The sequence below is a fragment of the Octopus sinensis genome, linkage group LG4 (genome assembly GCF_006345805.1).
Source record: "Octopus sinensis linkage group LG4, ASM634580v1, whole genome shotgun sequence".
Lineage (NCBI taxonomy): Eukaryota > Metazoa > Mollusca > Cephalopoda > Octopoda > Octopodidae > Octopus > Octopus sinensis.
The window spans coordinates 112,006,323-112,029,959 of record NC_043000.1 but is presented as its reverse complement, the minus strand read 5'-3'; the positions used below and the strand labels follow the sequence as shown (position 1 = coordinate 112,029,959).

General features: G+C 38.4%; 1 protein-coding gene across 3 annotated transcripts in view; it reads right to left on the bottom strand.

Moving 5' to 3' along the window:
* Positions 1–23,637, bottom strand: part of LOC115210359 (oxysterol-binding protein-related protein 1) — a 280,667-nt gene that overhangs the window by 210,251 nt on the left and 46,779 nt on the right. For all 3 annotated transcript variants that reach the window (XM_029778918.2, XM_029778916.2, XM_029778917.2), the window contains exons 8-12: positions 20,731–20,843; positions 19,380–19,453; positions 16,125–16,188; positions 6,938–7,036; positions 3,802–3,921 (exon numbers count right to left, since the gene is read on the bottom strand). In XM_029778918.2, the coding sequence (XP_029634778.1) occupies positions 3,802–3,921; positions 6,938–7,036; positions 16,125–16,188; positions 19,380–19,453; positions 20,731–20,843 (470 nt within the window). The remainder of the gene's footprint in view (positions 1–3,801; positions 3,922–6,937; positions 7,037–16,124; positions 16,189–19,379; positions 19,454–20,730; positions 20,844–23,637) is intronic.

The window sequence follows — 23,637 nt, the reverse complement described above, 5'->3', positions numbered from 1 at the left end:
AAATGACTGAAACAAGTAAAAGAATAAAAGAAGAGGTTCACTTCACAACTTCGTGGTTGTGGGTTCGATATTGCTGCTCTGCACCTTTGACCAGATGTCTGACCAACGCCTTGTGACTTAAAATTGGCAGACATCTGTTGCGAGAACCATTACTGTTCTTGCGCTGAGGTCTAATCTGTGTCTCGATGTACCACCACCACCACCGCCACCTGGCCGTTAAGTTCGTTTTGTGGATAATCCAGTTTGTTGCAAGCATTCGGGTCAGGTCACTGGTGTTATGATAACATCCTAGCCCTTCCCCCAACGCCGTCTGTGGACCCTGAAAAGACAAAATTGGTTATCGGCGATGCCTCTTCCTCCTCCTCAGTAACCACTGATAAAAATAATCATCCACATCTGTCAACAACAAAAGGGACATAACTCAGTGACATTGACATTTGAACTGCATTGCTTTTGATAATTGTTGTTTGCTGTTGTTTCTTAGAACAGATCGAGAGCTAAAAACGTTTCCACCCGTGACCATTACTTTTAGACATTACATCAAGAGTTATACTATCCACTGTCTTAAGGAGGTGAGCTGGCAGAATCATTAGCGCGTCGACGTTCTCAGTTTAAATTCAGCCGAGATCAACATTGGCTTTGCATCCTTTTAGAGTCGATAAAAAATAAAGTAGCAGTAACGTTTAGGGGTCGTCGTAATCGACTTCCCCCTAGCCTGAAAATGGTTGGATTATACCAAGATTAGAAAGAATATTATCCATTGTGTTTTTCAATTTTTAAGAGAGTAGGGTGTGATTTGAGCAGAGGGGACCATTTCCAGCAAGGGAAGCGATTGTGTGAAGGTTCTCTCATATCGGTTTTACCCAAGGGAAATCTCTACGTGGAAACTCATTCAATGGGAAGGGTTTGTATAGCTACATGAACGAACACTTACCTCTCTTTCAGACACTCAAATGTGGAACACTTCAAAAGAAATATTTCAAATTTAAACACAAGGCTAAGGGACTGCTCGATTACACGGATCCCAGTGCTCAACAGGTACTTGCTTTATCGACCCCAAAAGGATGAAAGGCGAAGCCAACCGCACCGGAATCTGGACCCAGGATGTATATAGCCAGGAGAAATGACGTTAAGTATTTTGTCTGAGTCGTTAACATTTCTACCAGCTTGATACCTATTTCTTTACTACCCACAAGGGGCTAAACACAGAAAGGACAAACAAGGACAGACAAACGGATTAAGTCGATTACATCGACCCCAGTGCGTAACTGGTACTTATTTAATCGACCCCGAAAGGATGAAAGGCAAAGTCGACCTCGGCAGAATTTGAACTCAGAACATAGCGGCAGACGAAATACCTATTTCTTTACTACCCACAAGGGGACAAACACAGAGGGGGAAAACAAGGACAGACAAACGGATTAAGTCGATTACATCGACCCCAGTGCGTAAATGGTACTTATTTAATCGACTCCGAAAGGATGAAAGGCAAAGTCGACCTCGGCGGAATTTGAACTCAGAACGTAGCGGCAGACGAAATACCGCAAAGCATTTCGCCCGGCGTGCTAACGTTTCTGCCAGCTCGCCGCCTTTACCAGCTTGATACCTTTAATTCAAAAGAAATGAGACACTCGAAGAGTATCACTTATGTATGCAAGTGTCACTCGTATATACAAGCATCCCTCGTGTATACAAGCATCAATCATCAATGTTATGTCACTCATAGACAAGTGTTGTTTGGAACACATCAGGTAAAAGTAGAGTTATTCCCCCTTGTGATGACAATCTGGTTTTCTTGTCCTTGGCTTATATTTTCGTTTGTTTATTCAATCATAATTGTCTGTTGTTACTATTAACCAGAGAACTTGAAAAATGAGCTGAAATTCTTTTAATAATATCTGAAAATATCGCATTGCGCCCAACAGTTCACTCCCTGAAGATCACAGTGACTTTTACTCACGTGGCACCAGACCAAATTATATATATATATATATATATATATATATATATATATATATATATATATTTAGAGAGAGAGAGAGAGAGTGGTGGGGGGACAGACAGACGCCCCATCTTCATTCAGGCCACTATCACACCATTGCATTTCAAGTTGAAGTCGAGGCACAGAGCTGGGCTGAGTACTAATTGTATGTAGGTATTATTATTATGTCATTTGGCAACGTACTATCTTATGTCACTTGATATAAAATTTGCCACAATCTATACATATATACATACTTAAGTACATGCATGCATGCATGTATGTATGCATGCATGCATGCATGCATGTATGCATGCATGCATGCATGTATTGTATGTATGTATGTGTGTGCATACACACACACACACAAATACATGCATACATACAGACACACAGCCATTATGTGCAACAGAAGCTATATTAGATTAAAACAGCCATCTGGTTATCATATTTAATGCGAATACACCACTAAAAATTAAACTAACTATAGTATTTGTCTGGATGTGAATATCTCTTACGAACATGCTGTGTTTAAAAACATGAATATATCAGTAGCAGACGAAAATCGTCCAGCAAACAGTGGTAAGACTGCTAAACACGCATTTCTGTCTTTTTATACAAAACAGACTTTCATTTAGCTGGATAACTATAGCAACAGCAACGGTATTTCAATCACCGTTTTCCTATATCAGTAACAATAGATTTTGTCTTAGTATGAAGTTTGCCAGTGAGTACAGTGCTTCTGACAAAGCCCAAACTTGTGAGCATTTTGGCTGACTGTGGTGCTGAATTCAATTCTTAACTCTGGAAAGGCCGCTACCAATGGTCAAGTGAGCTATCTTGGAGAACTTCTTCGTGGAACAATAACTAGAGATAAACAGAGGAGTTTTTGTGTGGTTCAGAATGGGATTAGGCTTATATGGTACGAAACAGGAACCTTATAAAACGGATTATCTCTTGTGTTACGTAATAATTAGACAACCAAAACTTTACCGTGATTAATTCCTAATATAAAGCAGCAAGATTATCTCCCTTGTAACTCACTGGTGACAACCGACTCCACTGCAAAGCAACGATGTTATCTTCCCTGCATCCAGAAGCCAACAGACCTCAATGTGCAAAATGAGATGATTGGGAGAGGAAGGGTTGCAACAGTTATTTTTTAACACACACACACACATATGGAGATTTTTCTTTTTTTCTTTTTAAACATTCACTTTCCATGCTGGCATAGGTTGGGTGGTTGAACAGGAGCTGGCGAGCTGGAGGATTGTGCTAAGCTCCAATGTCTGCTTTGGCATCACTTCCACAGCTTGATATTCTTCCTAATGCCAACCACATTACAGAGTATACAGGGTGATTTTTTACATGCCACTGGAACTAGTGGAGTCACCAAGCACCCTCAAGATAAGAACCTTCAACTGAGTAAGAGTGCAGTATTGAGAAAAGTGGCTTTGTGCCAGGTAATAAGAAGTCAAAAGTATGAGACAGGGACACACTGACACACACATGTAATTAAATATATAGCTGTTTCTGTATTACCCACAAGGGGCTAAACATAGAGGGGACAAACAAGGACAGACAAACGGATTAAGTCGATTATATTGACCCCAGTACATAACTGGTACTTAATTTATCGACCCCGAAAGGATGAAAGGCAAAGTCGACCTTGGTGGAATTTGAACTCAAAATGTAAGGGCAGATGAAATATGGCTACGCATTTCGCCCGGCATGTTAACGTTTCTGCCAGCTCACCACCTTGTAATTAAATATATATCATTCACCAAATGAAGCTGGAAGAAATGAACCAAAACGCCTACCATTAGTGACTCTTGTAGGTTTCCAATGTAATCATCTTTCTCTTCATCACTTGTGCAAATGCCTTGGTTCATGTAATGATTTGTGTAATCAATGTGTTCTTTAAAAGCATCCAGCCACATCTGCAAAGGAAATGGTTAATAAGCAATGTCAACAGAACATCGGAATATTTGGATTATGGATATCTGACTTATTGGTTTCTAATGTAAATACAACGGTAAGATTTAGCGAGAAGATATTGTCAATTTTTGTAACCCCCAAAAATTTCAGGTATGATTTGAACTCAAAGAACTAGGGTTTAAATACTGATTTCTAACATAGAGAAATTTTGGTAAGGGGTATAGTACATGGTGCTATGTCTTTTCATCCCAACATCTTTTTATCCACATCTTTTGGTCTGATGATTTTTGGTCCAGCAACTTTTTGTCCAACTTTAAATAAATTCTTTAGAAAACAAGGTGAAATATCTCTAATGATATATTCACAGAACTATAACGAGCCTCGTTAAAGAATTGTCATTATTGTTGTTTTTCCTCTTCTGTTAACAGTTTTAATTTCTCTTTTTCTTTCTCTCTCTTAACTACGGTGATGTGTATAGAGAGTGTTGCAAATTTAGTGAACACATTTTTAATTTACTCGAAATGACAAAGTTCATATAATCGACCGAAAACAAAAGAAAAGTAGTTGACGAAAATAATCACATCTACGATTTTCATTCAAGCAATGCAATACTAGGAAAAGAATACTGGAGATGTGAGAAAAGAAGGCTGTGTTCAGTGCGAATTCACACGGAAACGGAGAAACAATGAGCTGAAAATTGTTTATATTTCTCGTGAGCACCTTCATCCAGCTGATGGAGATTGGTTAAATGCTAGCAAAGCAGTTGCAAAAATAAAGCAAGAAACGGTGGAAAACAGCAGCAAGTTCATGTAGCATAATAGCGGTTAAGTTTATGCAGCTAACAGAAAATACTTGCTCTCAACTTCAGGGGCTAGAACTGGCTTTGAAATACCTGAAGGATATTGTAAACTTGATAATGTTTTTGAGATATGGTTCGGGTATCGACGATCAACAGTGCATATCAATATTTGCATCAGAAAGTACTGTTCAGGATAAAGCATCATATCGTCGTTGGGAATGTGATGGAACATTCAAAATTGTGCCAGAACACTGGTTTCAACTGTTTAGCATTCATGTACAACTTAAAGGTAGCAGTTTTCCACGGGTTTCTGTATTATTGCCAAATAAAACAAAGCAGACATATGAAGTATTTTTCGAGTAATTGAAAATTATGCAACCTAATCCATATCCACTTGATCACATGGCAGATTTCAAAGTTGCAATTCATAAGGCATTTAATTCATCATTCCCTAATTCATCCATCATGGCATGTTTGTTTCATTTGAACCAATCAGTATTTCAAAAAATTACAGAATTAGGCCTCAAAGAAAAATACAATACAGACTCTGAATTCTGTCTTAAAATTCCATGTTTTCCAGCATTAGCTTTTGTACCAGTTGAAGATGTCAAAGAGGCCTATGAAGAATTATTAGACGATGGAGAAATACCTGCTGAATTCATTGCTTATGTCGACTTGACTTACATAGGCGTTGTGAGAGGACGTGGTGCTAGACAAAGGAGAGAACCACTTACATTCCCGATAGCTGTATGGAATGTTAATCAGCGTATTCTTCAAGATCTTCCCAGAACAAATAACGCTGCGAGGGGTTTCATTCTGAGATAAAGCGTTTGGCGGGTGGAACACATTTGAATATTTGGAAATTAATCAAAACTCTGTATTTCTGTTGAGATGCTCTGTCAGGTTTCTTTCAATTAATTTTAAATATAACAAAGAATTTAGTAAAGTAACTCAGTTATTCAGCTAGTGTTAGGGACATTAATTCTGACTAAGATTTTAATTCAGAACTTATGAAAACAAGACATTTGTTCTACAGAGCCAGAGGCAGTTTCAGCCGGGTTGGTAACAAAAGGGTTAAGAATTGTTTCTCTATTATATATTTTAACCCAACCCATGCTAGCATGGAAAGCGGACACTAAACGATGATGATGATGATGATTACTGTATTTATTTTGAGATGCTCTGTTTCTTTTGATTAATTTTCCATCTAACAAAGAATTTAGTAAAATAATTTAATTATCATTCAGCTAGTGTTAGGAACATAAATTGTGACTAAGGTTTGGTGGAAGATTTTAATTCCAAACTTATGAAAACAAGACATTTGTACTCAGAGCCAGAGCCAATTTCAGCCGGGTTGGCAACGAAAGGGTTAAACCAGTTGTATCCGGCCAAAATATTTCATCTGCCTTCCATTCAAACTGGCCAAATCTGGCATCTCCTACCTATCCTACAATGTCATTCTAAAAATAAACAGTCACATCATTGAAATCTTTGATGTTACATGATAATGCCTGATAAATATAAAACAATGTGAATACATAAAGCTTTACATTTGACAGAAATCTGAATGCTGAAGGGTTTAAAGAAACCTAATGAATTTGTCTACAGCTGTGTGGTAAGTAGCTTGCTTACCAACCACATGGTTCCAGGTTCAGTTCCAAATTGTCATACATTGGGCAAGTGTCTACTATAGCCTCGGGCCGACCAAAGCCTTGTGAGTGGATTTGGTAGACGGAAGCTGAAAGGAGTCCATCATATATATATATATATATATATATATATATGTGTGTATGTATGTATACATATATATATACATATATATATGTATATGCATATCTTTGTGCCTGTGCTTGTCCCCCCAGCATCGCTTGGCAACCGATGCTGGTGTGTTTACGTTCCCTGTAACCTAGTGGTTCAGAAAAAAGAGACTGATAGAATAAGTACTAGGCTTACAAAGAATAAGTCCCGGGGTTGATTCGCTCAACTAAATGCGGTGCTCCAGCATGGCCACAGTCAAATGACTGGAATAAAAGAATCTAATATAAGGTTTCTTTTCTTTGCAATGTTTCTGCTAAGACAGTATGGATTCATGGCTACGTTGATCTCACAGCCATTACTGATGCAAGGAAATTAAGGTATTTGCGAATCAGCAGCAGAGGGGGATTAAATTTCATTTTATATATTTTCGGGGTCAGCAAACAAGGGGAATGTTACGTTACCTGTTTTAGTAAACTGTTTGCCTGTGGACCGACTGACAAAGTGTGTGATGTCCCATCTGAAAATTTAATTTTGAACTGAGCCGGCAAATTTTCAAATGTCTGCAATATAAAGCCATTTAATTAATTAATTAATTAATCAAATAATTTATCATCTGCAATATGAAGTCATTGAGAAATATGAATAAAGGATAAAGTAGTTGTCTGTTTGAAAGGAATGTCTCCTCACAGACAAACAACTGACAATGTACTTTTGTCCCTCAGACAGCTAACCTACACTATACCACACACACACACACACATACGTTTCTATGTCCCTCTCTTTATAAAGCAAGTACTCACACATCCACAATGTAACCCACCTCATCGTCTACGTCTGCTGAGGCTGAGGCGTACAAAACACAACAAAGGTAGCCATCTCCATCAGTAGACCATCCAGAAGAATTTGTAGTGTTCTGTTTTTTTTTCCCTTCAACAACTCCAGACCAAACATAAAAGCTGGCAGTTCTTTCTTAATGTTTTTATTATCCAAATATTGGAAAAGTGTAACTTGGAGTAAACAATTAGTGAAGTTATCAGATTCTAATAAATATAATAAAAAAACTATGATCCATATTGATATTTCCCTGTTCTTCATATTCAGACAATACATACATACCTACAAACATACGTACCTACATATATACATACATACATACATGCATGCATACATGCATACATATACATATAAATACCTACCTACATACATACCTATATACATACCTACCTACATACATACATACATACACATATATAAATACCTACATACCTACCTACCTACATACATACATTCATATATATATATAAACACCTACAAACATACATATACAGCTACATACATATGTACGTATATACATACATACCTACATACCTAAATACATACGTACATATATACATACCTACATATATATATACATGCATACATATATAAATATACATGCATATGTACATACATATGTACATATACACATACATGCATACATAAATACATACCTACATACATACATGCTTACATACATACCTACCTACATACGTACATATATACATACATGTATGCATACATACATACATACGTACATAGATACAGATATACATACATACATACGTACATACATGCTTACATACATACCTACATACATATATACATACATACATACCTACATACATATGTACATATATACATACATACATACGTACATACATAGATACATATATACATACATACATATATAAATACATACATACATATACACATACATACATACATAAATACATACATACATACATATATACATACATACATTATTATGGCTGCCCCCTCGTTATCGAGTATGGCCATTGCATGAAGCTTAATGGTTACTGGTGCTGTGATCGAATGTGACTTTTTAGCCCAGCTAAAGATCTACAATGTCTTGTACAAAATTGGCAACTAAGACCTTTACTGAAATACATACATACATACATAGATAAATACATACATACATGGTGGCTTCCCCTTCGTTATCGAGTATGGCCATTGCGCGAAGCTTAATAAATGTTGTTATTGTGCAATGCCGGTGCAAGAAGATTTTTTTTAAAGTGAGGAAAGGCTGTGCACTGAGTCAATCCCACTCACTAAGCAACAGCAGCCATAATCCGAAATGAAGAACAAGTCAACATCATCGGTAACCACTGAGTCGCAGGTTTTATGTCGGAGTTATCCCAGTTACCTGAGTTACCTTCTCCTAGAAGGATGCCCTAACAAAGGCTAGGAGTCCTACACTCCCAATGGTTTAACCGCGCGATCGGGTATTCAGTCCGATTATTTCTATGTCCCCGCACATGATACAGCCTTAAGACATTTATTGGATGGCCGTTGACTCTCAAGAGTTCCTCCGCCCTTTGACGGGTTTTGTTTTTCATCCCGCAGGGTGTCCAATAAACACCCTCCTCACCAAGCAAGCTTGGTGGGGTTGCCCATACATACATACATACATACATACATACATACATATATGTATGTATAATGTAACAAATTAAATCTTGAACATAAATTAGAAATATTATTATGATTAGATTATTATTATTATTATTATTATCATTATCATTATTACTATTATTATTATTAAGGCAGTGGACTAGCAGAATTGTTAGCATGTTAGGCAAAATGTTCAGCGGTATTTTGCCCCATCTTTACGTTCTGAGTTCAAATTCTGGTGAGGTTGACTTTGCCTTTCATCGTTTCAGGATTGATAAAGTAAGTACCAGTGAAACATGGGGGCGATGTAATCGACTAGTCCCCTCCCACAAACTTCAAGACTTGTGCCTATATTAAGAAAGGATTACTATTATTATTATTATTATTATTATTATTATTATTCCTCATAACACAGTGTAAGTAAAAATGCACTAGAGTTTTTAGTCATCTGTCAAGTCACAACAAGGACCTCAGACAGATAATACTTTCCTTAAGGTGTCTGCTGTGCCCAATAAGCCTGCTTCTTGCAAGACATCAATCTTGCATGGGATTTCTAGTTGCCTTAAGGAGTCTTGAAGTTTCAGTGGGATTGAGCCCAACGCTCCAATCACCACTGGTATCACTTTTACATTACCCTCTCGCATTCCATACAGTCTTGCCATTTTCACTTTCAATTCGGGGTACTTGGTGATTGTTTTTCAACCTTTTTACTCACAACATTCATGTCATTTGGTATGGCCACATCAATGATTTGACAGTATTGGTCTCTTTTATTATCATCATTATTATCATTATTATTACTTTTATTATTATTATTATTATTATTATTATTATTATTATTATCATTCAGTAGTTTTTTTTATAGCGTACTTTCACTTCACTACCAAGTGCAGTTCTGTGTGCCTTGGGTATGTGCTGTGATTTGTTGTGATGCTCTTATGGTTACTGTATTGAAAGTGTTTTGCGTAGTATGTGTGCAGTGCCTAGTAGTGCAATTTTCTGTATGTTATATATATTCGTAAGTCCTGGTGTTTTTGTTATGTATTTGTCTGAATATTTTTTTATAATACCTAATGCGCCTACTATGATAGGAATTGTTTCTGTTTTTAGATCCCACATTCGAGTTACCTCTATTTCCAGGTCTTTGTATTTTGAAAGTTTCTCCATTTCTTTTAGAGACACGTCATCTGCTGGTATTAATGCATCAATTAGAAAGCATTTTTTTTCTTCATGATCTCTGACTATTATCATTAGTATTATTATTATTGTTATTATTATTATTATTATCATTATTATTGCATTGGCTGAAGTCTTTGAGTGTTACATAAAATGCCTTTTGGTATTTGCTCTTTACATTCAATTCCCACTGGGATCAACTTTGTTTTACATCTTTTCAGGTGTCAATAAAACAAAGTACCAGTCATGTACAGGGGTTGATTTTAATTGACTAGCCCCCACTCTCTTCCCCCTAAAATTGCTGGCTTTGTACCTGTGGTAAACTGGCAGATTTCCTACAATAGCAATATTTGTTTGGCCCCTTTACATTCTGAGTTCAAATTCCACCAGGTTCAACTTAGCCTTTCATCCTTTCAGGGTTGATGAAATAAGTACAAGCTGAGCACTGGGGTCGATGTAATCAACTTAGCCCCTTCCCTCAAACTTGCTGGCCTTGTGCTGATAACAGAAAGGATTATTACTACTACTACTACTACTACTACTACTACTACTACTAAGACATTGGATTGACAAATTCATTCACATAGCAAACGTAATACATTGCAGCATTTGTTTTGGCTTTTGATATTCTGAGTTCAAATCCCACCAAAGCCGACTGTGTCTTCTGAGATTGATAGACTATCGTCATATCAACTGTCCCTGCTCCCCTAATTTATTCCTCTGAGGCTGATGATATAGAGTACTAGTCGAGTACTGGAATTGATACAACTGATGGTTCCCAATGGTTCTCTTCCCTCGCAAAATTTCAGGCATTTTGCTTATGTTAGAGAAAAAAATATTCTACTAAGAACGATTATTATCATAGTTATTATTAGTTTATTATTATTATTATTATTATGATCATTATTATTATTATTATTATCGTTACTGTTCTATAATACTAGAAATATTTTAAAAGCATAAAACACAAAAAAATGTCACTAACCTCTGTTCAGTCATTTTCCTTGTTGAGTATTCAGAAAATTGAGAAACAAACACAGACCCAAACTATTATATGCTAAAATATTGTCCTGTCCTACAATCACTGTGACACCAACTCAATTATTTACAAAATACTAGTTCACAACAAACTATTTCCTTCCTTCCTTCCTCTACACCTCTCTTTTGTGTGCATGACTAAATACAGCTACGCGCCCGAGTGGAGTGCTTCGTTGGTGGAACCAGTAGAGCGTTGTATGAAGTAACCTGCTGTATTTGATTACGTCCCTTTCTATACTGATATTAAATCTTGCCTCGCTTGGCTCGGTTTTTAACCTTTCTGAGACTGGTAAAAGAAATATGGGGTTAAAAGAAATATTAAGGCGGTGAGCTGGCAGAATCGTTAGCACGCCTGGCGAAATGCTTAGCGGTATTTTGTCAGCTGTTACGTACTGAGTTCAAATTCCGCTGAGGTTGACTTTGCCTTTCATCCTTTCGAGGTCGATAAATTAAGTACCAGTTACGCACTGGGGGTCGATGTAATCAACTTAGTCCCTTTGTCTGTCCTTGTTTGTCCCCTCTATGTTTAGCCCCTTGTGGGCAATAAAGAAATATGGGGTTGGGAGGTGAGGATATTGGTGGGGGATGGAAGCCTTTAAACATTAACCCTTTTGTTACTGTATTTATTTTGAGATGCTCTGTCAGATTTCTTTCAATTACTTTAAATATAACAAAGAATTTAGTAAAATAATTTGGTTATCATTAAGCTAGTGTTAGCAACATAAATTGTGACTAAGGTTTGGCGGAAGATTTTAAAACAAAACTTAGGGAAACAAAGGCATTTGTACTCAGAGCCAGAGCCAGTTCCAGCCGGGTTGGTAATGAAAGGGTTCAAGATGAAAGAAATGCTCTAGCATGGTCACGGCCCATGCATACAAACACAAAGGAGTTAGTTGCACACACACACACATATATATATATATATATATGAGGAGACCTATTGAGTCAAGTACGTCAACACCAACATCAAAATAAATATCAAATGGAAACTGTAGTTAAGACACCCGTGCCTCCATGCTGGTGGCACATAAAAAAGCACCAACCGATCGTGGCCATTTGCTAGCCTTCTCTGGCCCCTGTGCCAGTGGCACGTAAAATGCACCCACTACACTCATGGAGTGGTTGGCGTTAGGAAGGGCATCCAGCTGTAGAAACACTGCCAGATCAGACTGGAGCCTGGTGCAGCCTCCTGGCTTCCCAGACCCCGATCAAACCGTCCAACCCTTGCCAGCATGGAAAACGGAAATTAAACGATGATGATGCTGATACACACACCCACACCCACACATATAAATATATATATAAATATATATATATATATATATATATATATATATATATATATATACACACACACATATATATATATACATACATACATACATACACACACACATATATATTTATACATATTCGAAAAATGAATAGAAACAGCTTTTCTGATAATTTTCCTGCTTTAATAATTAGGTGTTCATAAATTATTAAGTAATAACTTAGAAACATCTAATTAATAAAGTGGAAAAATTATTGGAAAAGCAATTTCTATTCATTTTTTCAAATGTATAATATTGTACCAAGGACTAGCCTTCCAACTTGCCAGCCCTGGTTAAACTGTCGAACCCATGCCAGCATGGACAACAGATGTTAAATGATGATGATGATGATGGGAGTGCGTAGATGAGTGTTTGTGCTTGCGGCATCTTATACCGACATCATATACTAATTGTAAAAACATGCCACCATCAAACAGGGTCACTTACTGACACCTGCAAGAGACCCAGAGCAGATGATGCCCTTCCATTTTTTAGTTGCTCTTCTGAAAGGAGAAACTCCTTTATCCTGGTAGCTCCTGGACTCATGGTACTTGCTGCACCAGACCAATACAAGTTTGAAGGATGAGAGAATGGAACTGGCTCTTCACAAACTATGACCACTACAATAATCCTTTCTATTAGAAGTACAAGGCCTGAAATTTTGAGGTAGGGGTTAAGTTGATTATATCAGCCCCAGTGCTCAACTGGCACTTAATTTACTGACCCTGAAAGGATGAAAGGCAAAGTCGACCTTGGCAGAATTTGAACTCAGAACGTAGCGGCAGACGAAATTCAGCAAAGCATTTCACCCAGTGTGCTAACGATTCTGCCAGCTTGCTGCCTTCATGACCACTATAATAAAAGAAACCCCTGCTGCCTTAGGGGGTCAATTTATTGAGCGTTTATAAAGGCTAAGGGAGTAAATCTCTGAAGAATATCTGGAGGGAGAGAGCATGTAGTAGGTATGTACAATTATTTTTAACCATTATCTGGCATCCCTTACAACCCCTCAGATGCTGCAAATCTATTGACTTGTCTTTCCATCATGGTGTATCTATGAGTGGGGATATGGTCAAGTGTTCCCCAGGCTAGGCACTTGCTTCTGCAAACAGCCCAGGCACAGCAGAATTGGTTAAGTTACTGTCTTTGTAATATCATTGATCTAAAGATGAAAGAAGCCAATCAAGCTGTACAAGCAATGGGTTTGATTTGTAATCCTCCATGAAAAATATCTGGTTAGTGAGCTGATTGTATTTGAAGGATTAGAGGATATATTACTTTGCTTGGAAATAGATGAAGGCAGGTGACAGGAAAAGCATCCAGTTACAGGAAATTTACCTCAAGGAATTTTGGCTGACCCATGCCAGCAACGAAAAGGAGATGTTGAAATGATAATAATGATGATGATGACGATTATGCCTACACACACACACACACACACACACACATGTGATCGACCAAACAATCGGATGTTGTTATATATTGCTTCCCATTGTTTTAGCTTTCAAATGATGCCGCCTTGCTGCCTCAGTGAACAGGCCATCATTGGCCCTGGTCAGAAGGCTGGTCTGTTGCAGGGTAACCCATTCACAGCTGAGTAGACTGGAGCAACGTAAAATGAAGTGTTTTGCTCAAGAACATACCATACTGGTCAGTCTGGAAACCAAACCCATGTAGTGATTGTAAACGCAACACCCCTAACCACTGGAACATGCCCCTTCAACTTCAATGTGTGTGTGTGTGTGTTCCCCCATCACTGCTTGACAACCAGTGTTAGTGTGTTTATGTCCCCGTAACTTAGCGCTTTGGCAAAAGAGGCCAATAGAATAAGTACTAGGCTTAAGAAATAAGTGCTGGGGTCAAGGTGGTGCTCCAGCATGGCTGCAATCAAATGACTGAAACAAGTAAAAGAATAAAAGAAAAGGAGATATATATATATATATATATACACACACACACACATATACATACACACACACATTGGGCCTTATGGAGGCAATGACCGAGACCTTTGGTATTATGTTGTACTTGAGAAGAAGACCCATCAAGCCAAGTAAAATCCCAGTCACAGCAGATACTGGTGCCATGCAAATTGGCACCCTTGCTGGTGGCACGTAAACACACCCTGGTCTCACACAAATGGCACCGAAGCTCTTGGAGTGGTTGGCATTAGGAAGGGCATCCAGCCATAGAAAACCATGCCGTGGCACACTAGTGTGCCATGAGATGATGCTAGGTGTGCCACAGTGTAACCTGAAATATAATTTTTTTTTCCTTATACTTTTAGTTTATTTTTTAGTTATATTTTTTGAAAAGAATATAAGTGTACCAATAGTGAGAAATGTGGTATATACCATTTCAATCGCTGTTACAATCCATTCCTCACTCTTTCTCTCTTACCATGAGACATCTTTATCGCTATCCCATCATACAGTACATCCTGTCTCCTTTCCAACCAACAACCAACAAGTAGGTATCACTGTCTGTCTTAAGTTACCTCATTCCCCAGCTACTCTTACCATCACCCATCCGTAGCTATCCATCTCTCCCTCTCCATCATTACAACTCCTACCACCACCAATTGCTACCACACAAAACCACTCCTATTATTTCTCTAGTCAGTCTCCTACACCACTCAGCACTGCCACTTTCCCACCACGCTCCCTCCACCACCCTTACAACACACTTATTCTTTCCTCCCATCATATTCTCACTCATACTATCACCCACTTACCCTACTCTCTTTCTCTCTCTCCTCCCACTTTACTGCATCTTGATCATACTGACATAAGCAAATGGAACCACTGTGGCACCGAGATGGTCCTTTAGTCACAGCAATGATGCCAACAACTTCTTTTGTGGCGTTACTGTGATTAAAATGTACCCAGTTCATCATCATCATCATCATCATTTAACGTCTGCTTTCCATGCTAGCATGGGTTGGACGATTTCACTGAGGTCTGGCGAACCAAACTCCAATCTGATCTGGCAGTGTTTCTACAGCTGGATGCCCTTCCTAACGCCAACCACTCCATGAGTGTAGTGGGTGCTTTTACGTGCCACTGGGACGAGGGCCAGTTTGGTGGAACTGGCAACGGCCATGCCCAATTGGTGCTTTTTATGTGCCACCTGCACAGGAGCCAGTTCAGCGGCACTGGCGACGACCTTGCTTGTATATTTCCTCGCTCTATGAAACAGATCACACCAGAAAGGGCCTTCTGGCTGTAAAAATTGATACTAAAAATTGAAACACACAAGAAGCAAGACGTGATTCCACCAAACCATTTTGTGGACAGTGACAGCAATTAAGAACTTAATCGAACAGTTAAGAGGACTGATCCAACCCATGCCAGCATGGAAAACAAACATAAAATGATGATCGTGATGATGGTGGTGGTGGTGGTGGTGGTGAATGTGTTGGTGGCAGCAGTGGTGGTGGTGTTGGTGATGGTGGTGATGGTGGTAGTGGTGGTGGCAGTGGTGGTGATGGTGTTGGAGGTGGCAGTGGTGGTGGCAGTGATGGTGGTGATGATAGTGACAAGGCAAGGAAGATGATGGTAGTCATGTTGATGTTGTTGATGATGACAACGATGATGATGGTGCAACTGTGATGTTGACAGAGACAAAAGTTTATGCAAATATGTCCCAGAATGGTACAAGAACTCACCTCGACTGTTGCATGGTCCAAATACTTCATGCCTTTCCTGCAAGCACCAGTGCTGGCATCACCTCTGTGGAAAAACGCAACAAAAGAAACATGATTGGTTTCATATCAAATAGTAGACTCATCACCATCTGTTTCTTTATTACCCACAAGGGGCTAAACATAGAGGGGACAAACAAGGACAGACAAATGGATTAAGTCGATTACATCAACCCCAGTGCATAAGCTGGTACTTAATTTATCGACCCCAAAAGGATGAAAGGCAAAGTTGACCTTGGTGGAATTTGAACTCAGAACATAGCGACAGGCAAAATACTGCGAAGCACTTCGCCCGGTGTGCTAACGTTTCTGCCAGCTCGCCACCTTCAAATAGTAGAATTATCACCATCATCATCATTTAACATCTGCACAATACTAAGATCACTGCTCTTGAACTCCCTCAATGCTTTGATGAGAGTCCAGCAAGATGCAGTGATGTCTAGGGTTCATTTTTCAGTCTCCTGTTCCAAACTGTTCCTGAAGAGATCTGCTCCATCACCTGAGGAGAGTATAAATTCTAAACCTGCCCCAGCTCTGTGGAAAACATTATCCTATGGCTGCCTGTGTCCAGGGACAAAGTTGAAGACTTCCAATAGCATCTTCTACCTGTCACCCGTTGCCTCTTTTTCTATCACTATTTTACTTATGTAGTGGCGTAGCTGGGGTAAACTGCACCCAGGGTAAGCCGCAAAAATACACACCCCCACCATTACAAAATCCACGATATTATATAATATTTATTTATTACAAGTAATATTTTAAAGCAATATTTTTGGAATAGATACTTTACCAGGGTTCATTTACCTATCGTTTCGGTACAGCCTGTAATTCAAAATATATTTTTTACATGTTTGCTTTTATGAAACCTCATTATTTTAACCGTTTAATGCACCGGCTTCCCCGATTGAAACATTAAAAATACCCCTGATGTGTGAAATGAAATGTAATAAAAAAAAAAAACAATTATTTAAAGTCTCATCTTTCTTGCTTTTGATGAGGTGCCCCCCTTAAATTGGCACCTGGGGCACTGCCCCACCCCATCCCCAGTTACGCTACTCTACTTATGAAGGAGGTCTGATAGTGTTGGCTTTGGTGCTGGCGTCTTGTTTTCCTAAACAACCTGCACAATAATAATAATAATAATAATTATATTGACTGGCCTCCGTGCCGGTGGCACGTAAAAAACACCGTCCGAGCGTGGCCGTTCGCCAGCCTCGTCTGGCACCTGTGCCGGTGGCATATAAAAGCACTCACTACACTCACGGAGTGGTTGGCGTTAGGAAGGGCATCCAGCTGTAGAAACACTGCCAGATCTGACTGGCCTGGTGCAGCCTTCGGGCTTCCCAGACCCCAGTTGAACCGTCCAACCCATGCTAGCATGGAAAGCGGACGTTAAACGATGATGATGATGATGATGTTGTTATTCATCATCATTATCATCATCGTTTAACGTCCGTTTTCCGCGCTAGCACGGGTTGTGTTCTTATTGTTATTGTTGTTGTTGTATAGCAGCAGCAGCAGCAGTAGCAGCAGTAGTAGTGGTGGTGGTGGTAGTGGTGGTGGTGGTGGTGGTGGGCATGGTTAGTGCAGAGATAGTCCCACTCTCGTTCTTCGAACTTTTACTGGCCTGGTGGACTCTAGTGCGATGAGTCCAGTGGTTATCATGACGAAGGAGTTACCTTCTCTTAGATGAGCAGCAAGCAACATTGAAGCGATGTCCTTTGGGATGTTTGTACAGAACTAAGAACTAGCATCAATACGAGGACTTTGACGTTCCAGTGAGAACTTTAGTGAAACGTTTAAGGCTTCATCAGTCGGTTTCATTTCATTTTAGTTCAGACTTGCAGCCACTTCACACCATATTGTTATTATTATTGAAAAATGCAGGAAAGTCACAAAATTACAGTTCCACACTCGTATAAATATATGGTTTGTGAACATCAAAATCTTATCTTTTGTTGTTGAGTCTAGGGAGGATCATTGTACTAAAAATAAATACATAAACTAGTTCTATTTCACTTCTTTATTATTTGTTAATTATTTGACTAATTAACTAATTGATTGTTTGGTTAATCAATCACTCAGTTATATTTGTCAAAGACCTTTTGTAGACATTTGTGACCTACTCTCTTTACTCTTTTACTTGTTGCAGTCATTTGACGGCGACCACGCTGGAGCACTGCCTTTAGTCGAGCAAAACGACCCCAGGACTTATTCTTTAGAAGCCTAGCACTTATTCTATCGGTCTCTTTTGCTGAACCGCTAAGTTACGGGGACGTAAACTCACCACCATAGGTTGTCAAGCGATGTTGGGGGGAGGAACACAGACACACAAACATATACACACACATACATACATATATATATATATATATATATATATATATATATATATTATATATATATATACACTTTACTTTGATACTTTGATAGGTTTCGGCCATTATTGGCCCAGGCCATGTCTAACTTAATAGCACCACCTGGTGAAGTCTTTCAAGTCAGAATTTGGGCACTATGGCCCACTCAAGTAGAGAGTTATTGTTTACAGAGACATATCCGGGTGTAGGGGGTTTATCCGGGATTTCTTGAAGGAATCTGTCCAAAGACTTCTTGAACCCTATAGGGTCAGTTTCTGTTTTAATGTGTTTTGGTGTAATGTTAAAGAGAGCGGGGCCAATTGAGGTGAAATAATTGTGCCGTATTGTTGTTATGAGATGAGAGTGTGATTTTTGTTTTGGGCGGATGGCACGGGGCCCAAGCCTTGGATGTATATATATATATATATATACATATAAATGACAGGTTTCTTTCAGTTACTGTCTACCTAATCCACTCACAAAGCTTTGGTCGGCCTAAGGCTATAGTAGAAGACACTTGCCCAAGGTGCCGCGCAGAGGGACTGAACCTGGAACCATGTGGTTGGTAAGTAAGCTACTTACTACACAGCCATTCCCACATCTCTTCATTAAAATGCTAACTCTACTTCAGGTTGATGAAAGGACTTTGACAAACCTAACTGATTGATTGAGGAACTAAATGGTTATTCAAGCAATCAATTATCTAATTAGTTAACCAACTGACTGACAATAATGAAAGAAGTGAACAAGAACCTGTGCATGTGTTTATTATTAGTATAATGGCCCTCCCAAGATACAACAAAATTTGTTTCAACACACAATTTCACAACAAGAACTTTGCAAACCAAATACAAAAACTTACCTGTTACTGAAATAAGAAACAATGCCCTTTTCTAAGACCATCCAGAGGGATTTGAAACCAAAAAATCTGGTTTTCTGGGAAGAAAAAAAAGGAAAATTATTTAAGAGAAGGCCCTGGTAAAGATTCAAAAGTGCAGTTTAAACATAAAGTTTTTCAGTGAAGCAAATCATTTATAAAAAGAAAGACTACAGTTAGCTGTGACAGTAATTTGAACTCACACCCAAACAATTTGACTGACTGCTTAAATTTATATTCAGTCACTAACCCATCAAACCAACATTATCAGAAGCAACAACTGGATATAATCAAATCTTCCATTAAACTGTTGTCAGCTGTTTAATTTCTTCTGTATGGAATAACATATTTGTTGAATTAGGTTCAAATCTAGGTGGATGTATGCATGTATGTCTCTTTTATTTTTTTAATTATTATAAATCTTCCACTAAAGAGGGAGCCAGTTTCCAGCAAAGAGACAAGGTTCCATCTTTAGGATGTAGTTAACACAGATAAATTCACATTTCAAACTTAAGAAAAGTCTTGCATATTTTTACTGTTCCACTCAGAGATTGGACTTGTACGAATCAGCCGGTCGATTTCTCTTCGTGAAAATCCCAGTTTATCCAGATTCTCCATTAAGCATTTACTAACAAAATCTAGTTCTCCAATTATTATTGGTATGAATATGAATTCATAGTCTGAATATAGAAGCTGGAGGTTTTGAAGCAATTGTCCATAAATATCTTCTTTTCCTTTGATTTTCAAAAAGGTATTTATATCTGCAGGGCAACTGACCTCTATGATGGCACATACCTTTGCCCCCTCTGTCCCAAACAACAATATCCGGTCTGTTATGTTTACATTTGACAGAAGTTTTGCTGGGAATATTCCACCAATATTCCTTGAGTTGGTGTTTATAAAGGTATTCCATAACAGAGGGATTTTCTAAGTTCATTTCAGGACAGTCTTTTTTGTGGATCGCATTGTAAACTGTTTTAGCAACAACATTGTGCCGCATAGGGAGGTAGTACTGTCTCGACAGCTGCTAATCACATGCGTAGGACAGCTGCTAATCACATGCGTAGGACAGCTGCTAATCACATGCGTAATGTCTTCCACAGAAACATGACATAGCCTACACATGTGGTTGCACATTGGGGGGTGGGGGGTCGACTTTGCCTTTCATCCTTTCAAGGTTGATAAAATAAGTACCAGTTATGTACTGCAGTTGATGTAATTGACTCATCCCCTCCCCCCAAACTGCTGACCTTGTGGAAAAATTTGAAACCATTATTATCATTATGACTATTATTATTATTATTATTATTATTATTATCTAATATGATATTGTTACCTTAAGAATAGGACCTTCTTGTCGGACTGACTGTACTGGAATGTCCTGCACTGGTCGCACATTTAACAGGTGTTTCATGTTGGGGGAAGTGGTTAAATCAACAGCACGCTGACCTGGAAGGTAAAGACAGGTAACATGATAATGACACCAGGTAACATGGGATAATAATAACAGGTATCATGTAATAACAATAACAGGGAAAATGTGATGATAGTAATATCTAACATGTGATATCATCATCATCCTCATTTAATGTCTGCTTTCCATGCCAGCATGAGTTGGATTGTTTGATTGAGGACTGGCGAACCAGAAGGCTGCACCAGGCTCCAATCTGATCTGGCAAAGTTTCTACAGCTGAATGCCCTTCCTAATGCCAACCACTCCGAGAGTGTAGTGGGTGCTACACTCTTGGAGCGGTTGGCATTAGGAAGGGCATCGAAATATATAACATGTTGGAACTAGAATAAGTAACTTCAATTTAATTCTTACCAAATATTAACCCTTCAGCATCCAGATTACTCTGTCAAATGCAACGTTTTTCCATTCATATTGTCTTTAATCACATTACTTACATTATCTTGTAGCCTTGAAATTTTGATGTGATTATTTATTTTTAGAATGACATTGTAGGGTAGGTGTGACAGGCCTAATCTGACTGATTTCAACATGACACAAGTAGAATATTTGGGCTGGATACAACCAGTTTAAATGTTAAAGGGTTGAATTGAACCCTTATCTCTTGTTAAGCTTTGTTGTGAGAGGGGTGTCTTGTTACAGAATAAATATTTGGATAACATTGTGTTATATCATCGATATTGCAATGCCATATGATAACAGAGTGGCAATGTGTATGGTATATCATGGACCTTATTATACCATATGACAGCAGAGTTATGCTATAACACAGATACTATTGCACCATATCATAGCAGAAAAGGAGTATGTTACATTATAAATATTGCTATGCCCTAATTGAAGGTGCATGGCTTAGTGGTTAGGGCATCCAGCTCGCGATCGTAGGGTCATGAGATCAATCCCTGGTGGTGCATTGTGTCCTTGAGCAAGACACTTTATTTCACGTTGCTCCAGTCCACTCAGCTGGCAAAAATGAGTTTTACCTGTAATTCAAAAGGTCAACCTTGTCATACTGAATCTTCCTGTACACGTGTCTGTGGAGTGCTCAGCCACTTGCCCGTTAATTTTACGAGCAGGCTGTTCCATCAATCGGATCAACTGGAACCCTCATTGTCATAACTGACAGGGTGTCAGTTTTATACCTGATATATTTTTATAATAAAACTGTCCTACATGAAAGATATTGTTGTACCATACAGTAGCAGGGTAGAAATATGTTATATAATGGATATTTTACAGGAGTGAGTAATTAATTAAATTCATTCAGGCCTTAACTGATATTTATTTCATTGACTTTAATAGAATATTCAAACTCAGGAAATAAAAGGCAGCACTAACTACCACAAGGTATTTGATGGTTCTAGTAATCCATCTTTGCAACAGCATTGACAACGGAGCACATATTTATAAGAAACCGCAGCCAAATCTCCTTTAAATTACACCCTGCTGTTTTAGATAAGCAATGGATACACTGGATTGTACAGTCCTCCATAGATCTAACACAGGATGGTCATGGTTGGAAAACATTTGATCATAGACCTGCTGGATCATGACTGAACTGAGGGTAAATAACATCAGGCACTTACAACAACAACAATAAAGACAATTCAGTTCTATATTTAAGAGATTAGGAATTTTGTACATTATTTACATTAGACGGATACTTGTCCTCATCTTGTTTGTTATCACCACAACATTTCGGCTGATTTACTCTCTGGCCTTCATAAAAAAAAAAAAAAAAAACAGGCAGCACATATGCCAGGACATAATAACCTCCTAAGCAGACCTGGTGCAGATATGTGTAGAATATGGGAACCGGTATTAAGAAAGGATAGGAAAATATTAGGCTTATAAACCCTAAAATTCACTCTATAATTGCCTACAGGTAATGGTTAACAGCATGGGCTACTAACCCCAAGATTGTGAGTTCAATTCCAGGCAGTGCCTTGAATAAATAACAATAATAATAATAGAGTAACAATCTTGAGAAGCACATGGAACAAATAGGGGCTGCAATAAGGGTGGAGCACTTGCAGAAAACAGCACTGTTTGGAACCGCTTGAATACTCCAGACAGTGCTTGAAAAATAAGGGGTATTATTTTAGTTCACTGGTAGGGAACAGCTGACACTGTAGTACATCTCCAGAGTTAGAAGTTGTGCAAAGGCAATGATAATAATAATAATAATAATAATAATAATAACAACAGAAAAAAGATGGTATAGGCACAAACCAGAAAAGGTCACAGAAAATGAGAAAGCAACCATACTCTGGGATATGCCGATACACACAGATAGAGAAATTAAGGCCAACAGACCAGATATAGTTGTCAGAGATCATGAAGAAAAAAATGCTTTCTAATTGATGTATCAATACCAGCAGATGACAATGTGTCTCTAAAAGAAATGGAGAAACTTTCAAAATACAAAGACCTGGAAATAGAGGTAACCAGAATGTGGAATCTAAAAACAGAAACAATTCCTATCATAGTAGGTGCATTAGGCATGATAAAAAAATATTTAGACAAATACATAACAAAAACACCAGGACTTACAAACACATATAACACACAGAAAATTGCACTACTAGGCACTGCACACATCCTACGCAGAACACTTTCCATACAATAACCATCAGAGCATCACAACAAATCACAGCACATACCCAAGGCACACAGAGCTGCGCTCGGTAGTGAAGTGAAAGCACGCTATAAAAATAAAACTACTGAATGATAATAATAATAATAACATAAGCAAAAAAGACCTTAGGAATG